The 4,349-nt window shown below is 37.0% G+C and overlaps 1 protein-coding gene across 1 annotated transcript; it reads right to left on the bottom strand.

Moving 5' to 3' along the window:
- Positions 1-1,909: 1,909 nt before the first annotated feature.
- LOC149254009 (benzyl alcohol O-benzoyltransferase-like) lies at positions 1,910-3,782 on the bottom strand. Its single transcript, XM_089456976.1, has 2 exons — positions 3,123-3,782; positions 1,910-2,991 (listed from the first exon to the last, which is right to left on the bottom strand). The coding sequence occupies exons 1-2, from the start codon at positions 3,552-3,554 to the stop codon at positions 2,083-2,085; spliced, it is 1,341 nt and encodes a 446-aa protein (XP_089313102.1). The 5' UTR covers positions 3,555-3,782; the 3' UTR covers positions 1,910-2,082.
- Between the last annotated feature and the right edge of the window lie 567 nt (positions 3,783-4,349).

Genomic DNA, 4,349 nt, shown 5'->3' with positions numbered 1-4,349 from the left:
ACAATCAACTAAATTATAACATTATTATTATTATGATTGATAAAAAGAATTAATATAAGCTAAACATATTTATCTAAAAAAAAGTATGTAACAAGATTACTAGCCACAGATACTTAGCCCCACTTTATCATGGACAAAACATAGTCTTTGTAAAAATACCACAGGTCAATATGATGACTTATCAACACCATGTACTCAAAAAACCAGTCTTTTCATATGACACTTTTTAAATTAATGAATTTAATTAGAAGGGAAAAAAGACATAACTACTTCAGAAATAAATCTTAATCTTTGATTTGCATATATTTAAAAATATTTTATAAAAGTTAAATCCCTATTATCTATCTAATAATTATTGAAAATCAAATTAAAATTGTAAAATCTCTTCCAAAACATATACACTTATCTTTATAATTATTTTATTTTTGTAAATAAACCACCAAAGTAAATAACAAATCTTATAATAATTTACTACACTCCACCATTAATAGACATTTCAAAAATTTTATTTATGAAAAATAATTTTTTTTTTTTAACAATTAAATATTATGTTTTTTTTTCAATCTATAATGTATCTCAATTACATTTTCATTAACAATACCCCAGTCTAAATACACTGCCACTGAAATGTTACAAATTTTTAAACATTTACAGAGACAATAATACTTCATAATGATCACTAGCTAACTGTGTTGTCCTTTCAATTATAAAGTCAGTGGGTTACAAGAGAATACTTCAACGATTATAAATACTGAAATTTCATAAATAGGGTTATTAAATAATTGTGTGGTTCGTTCAATTCAATTGTCACTGAGTTATATGAATGGATGTGGAGTCCTTGAATTATTTATTTTTAAAACAGTTTCTGTACACAAATTTTTTGATACTTGCATAGTCTTCTCCACTGTAGTATTTGATAGCGCAATAGAGTCGGACCAACCATCTAGTACAATGCTGAAGCATTAAAAGTCATACTTACAGTAACAAGAAGTTATTAGTACAGTCCGAAATGAGATAGGTGCCCATCACTGTGAAGAGAGGGTGAACTCTCAACTCACTCAAATCTATGCGATCCTCAAAGCATGCATTCGGCATTCACACTTAATTTTATTATGTAATGTGAATTACGGGATGAGTGACACACTTAATTTAAAGTCATTTAAGTCATCAAAATCATTTAGGGATGGCTGGAATTTGACATTTTCACACGACTTTTTTAAGTCTGTGGTTTTTTTAGTACAAAGAGATGTGTAATTTCTTTACTATTTAATATAAAGTTGATACATTAATATAGAAGAAATGACCTTTTTAGTTAGAATTTGGTCACACAATTTCTCTAGAGATTGTGATTTCTTGTTGATTAAACTGTGTTTTGAATGCATACATAAATTCAATGCCCTCACTCACACTTTGGATATTTAAACTTGTAGTTTTAATTTCAAGCAACATTGTGATTTCTTGTCATTTAAAATGCTTTGAATGCATAAATAAATTGGGCCCGTGAAAAACTTTGGGACACCCAAACTCAAAATTAAATAACTTAATACATTTTGTCTTCAATTGATATGTGATATTTAAAAATCATATTAATAACAAAAAAATATTTTAGTATCAATAATAAATAAAAATATCTCAATACTAATGTTATGCATGTTGAATAAATATTTCATATATATATATATATATAACAAAAAAAATCAACATATGTTATATAAATAAAATATATCCATGTTGATTGAGTTATTTTATTGATAGCTACATTATAATTCAAAGTATAAAGTATGAGATAGATTTGTAATTTGTTCAATATTTAATATAGGATGATTTGTAATTTGTTCAATGTTTAATATAGGATCCAAGTTGAAAAATATTAATAAAAAAAAAAATTATATATGAGAATAACCGCCCATTAATGAAATATAACACCACCCTGTCTTTCAAGGATTGCAATGTTAAACATATATTTTAAGAAAGGTCGGAATTATGTAAATTCTTAAACCTGTGAACAAATTCTTACTGAACTAGGAGAAAATTTACCAAAAACACCAGATTATAGAAGACTTAGACTACGCTATTTCGTTCCTACAGAGAGGAATGTAAAAAAGGAGGAGCGGACTTCTTCGTGGCTTCAGTTATTTCTGCTTCAAATCTTTCCATAGCATCAGGGGGCAAGCAAAAGGGAACCAATATCCCTTGCACCCCACTTGTATTTCGGTAGGGGATGAAGAAGCTCAAGCCTGGAATTCCCACTCCACCCTTTGCAGGCCCTCCGAACGCCGCTCTTCCCCATCCGTAATCCACATCCCCAAAACCGATTTTGGTAAAGTCCGAAACGACAAAGGATCCCACCACTGTAAAGTGAGGGCGCCCTTCTAATTCCATCAAATCTATCACTGATCGCACGTACTCCTCGTTCACAGCCGTTCTGGCTTTGTTTATCTCTTTCACAGCGAAAGACAGCGGTTGGTTTGCCAGCTCTCCTGCGGTCGTCTTTGCGCATGCAAGGCTGATAGCATTGCCGTAGAAGCCTTTAGGAAGCGGCGGGTCGAATTTGGTTCGAGCATCCACCGGGAATATGAACCGAACTTCTTGCTCCCAAGGCAGTTGGAGAGCCCTGGTCCTCAAACGCCACAAACACGCCGATAGAACTTCGAATGTTGAGTACTTTGTGCCTTGGCCTACTGCTTGGGTCTTCAACGACTCCATCTCCTTGGGTCCGAAAAAGAATGATTTGTGGCTCATCTCGTTCACGGGAACCATCTGCCCATCCTTATCTTCGATTTGTTCGTACTCGTAATGGGGGAATTTAACAGCCGGATTCGTCCGCGGTCGGAGGATTTCTCTTTTCCAAACCGGACGAACCGAAGGCCTCGGCGCTCCCTTCGCCATTTCTCCGACAGCGGTCAAGAACTGAACGAGGCCAGTGCCGTCTAACATTGTGTGGTTAAACAGCAGGGCCAATATGAACCCTCCGCATTTCAGCCGCGTTACCTGAAAGTTCATGATAACCAGTACGCTCAGAAAACGCAATTCCGACTCCAAGAAATAGCAGCCAAGGCAACAGCCGATGGCAAATGGACGCGGAAATTAATTGAATTGATGATGAGCATAAATAAATTTACCTGAATAAGAAGCAAGGGAGAGTTGGTAAGAGTTAGGGAGCCCGGCGCGTAGTGCAGCAGATTTTCCCAGCAGGGGAATGGCGGCTGAAGGTCTCCAAATTCCTCGAGAGCAACATCGGCATCAGCCTCCACAAATGGCACGCCTTCACCCGTGCAGTCCACCTCGAGCTTAGCGGCGGGTGCGTCTCTGAGTCTCCCGGCAAAGGGATAATAGAAGACCAAAGCCTTGGCCAGCCCTTCTCTGATAACTCTGGCAGGATCCTGACCCTTCTTCGATGGGTCGAAACGATAGAACTGAACCATCGGAACATGAAATCTGAGACCTGCTTGATCATCGATATTGGAAAGGTATAGAGACTCTTTAGGAGTAGGCAAGGAAGGAGCGACAAGAACGGCCGGCTTTCTGGTGACCTTGAATTGCAGAGATGCCATGACAGATTATTATTTGGACAATTTACCGAAGCCTACGAATCAAGCAAGAAAAGTCTGCACTGCGCAGGAGACGTGAAGCAAAACTTCGAGATGTTGAAGGTGCCGAGACAGTGTGTTGACAGAGAGAGCAGAGCTACAGAGATGCGCACACACCCAACTCAGAGCTTTCTTTCATTCCATGTCTAAACAGATATTTATATACAAGAGAGAGACTTCTGGAATTTGGTGGGTTAGTGGCTTTTTCAAGAAGCTTGCTCATTTTGTCAACCATTTCAAGGAACTATGCCTAAAATATCCGCTGAATTATCTAGAACAGTCCAGTAACTACATTAATGAGGGTGGTTGGAATTAATGTTTTCGAACACTCCCCCTTAATTCCAACCATATAACAAAAGCACAAGACACTATACTCTTAATTGCCATGCCTGCTGGTCTAACTCTCAGCTAGGCTTACAACAAAACATTTCATTTTTGACTTCTTGCTAAGGGGTCCATGCTTGTTCTTTTGCTGGTGCAGTTTCATCTTCACCTTTTTGGCTTTCCTAAAAGAATTCCTCTGCTCCTTGCTTATGGACTTAATATTAGCAACGTTTTCCGGATCAAGACCCCGAACAAGGTAATCTAATTCAAGTTCTCTTCACTTTCCATGAGGAACCAGCAAACGAGCCATCAAAATGTAGTCATTTTTGAACATGAGCGGCCTCCGAAGAACATCCATGGTAGTATCCTCCACAGTAGCAGTCATCTTGAAAGCAGATCCAATAAAACTTCTAACAATTGAGTTTTTACTCTGAG

The sequence above is a fragment of the Pinus tabuliformis genome, chromosome 7 (assembly GCF_031772625.1).
Source record: "Pinus tabuliformis cultivar Carrire ecotype Pingquan chromosome 7, CPIR1, whole genome shotgun sequence".
Taxonomy (NCBI): domain Eukaryota; kingdom Viridiplantae; phylum Streptophyta; class Pinopsida; order Pinales; family Pinaceae; genus Pinus; species Pinus tabuliformis.
Note: the sequence above shows the minus strand (reverse complement) of the source record. Positions and strands in the feature narration are given on the sequence as shown.

What these genes read in the sequence shown, in the direction of transcription:
- LOC149254009 (XM_089456976.1), bottom strand. Translation starts at nt 3,554, where the DNA reads ATGGCATCTCTGCAATTCAAGGTCACCAGAAAGCCGGCCGTTCTTGTC. An exon ending in CTCCCTTGCTTCTTATTCAG is followed by an intron (nt 2,992 to 3,122) that starts GTAAATTTATTT and finishes ATGAACTTTCAG; the next exon opens with GTAACGCGGCTGAAATGCGG.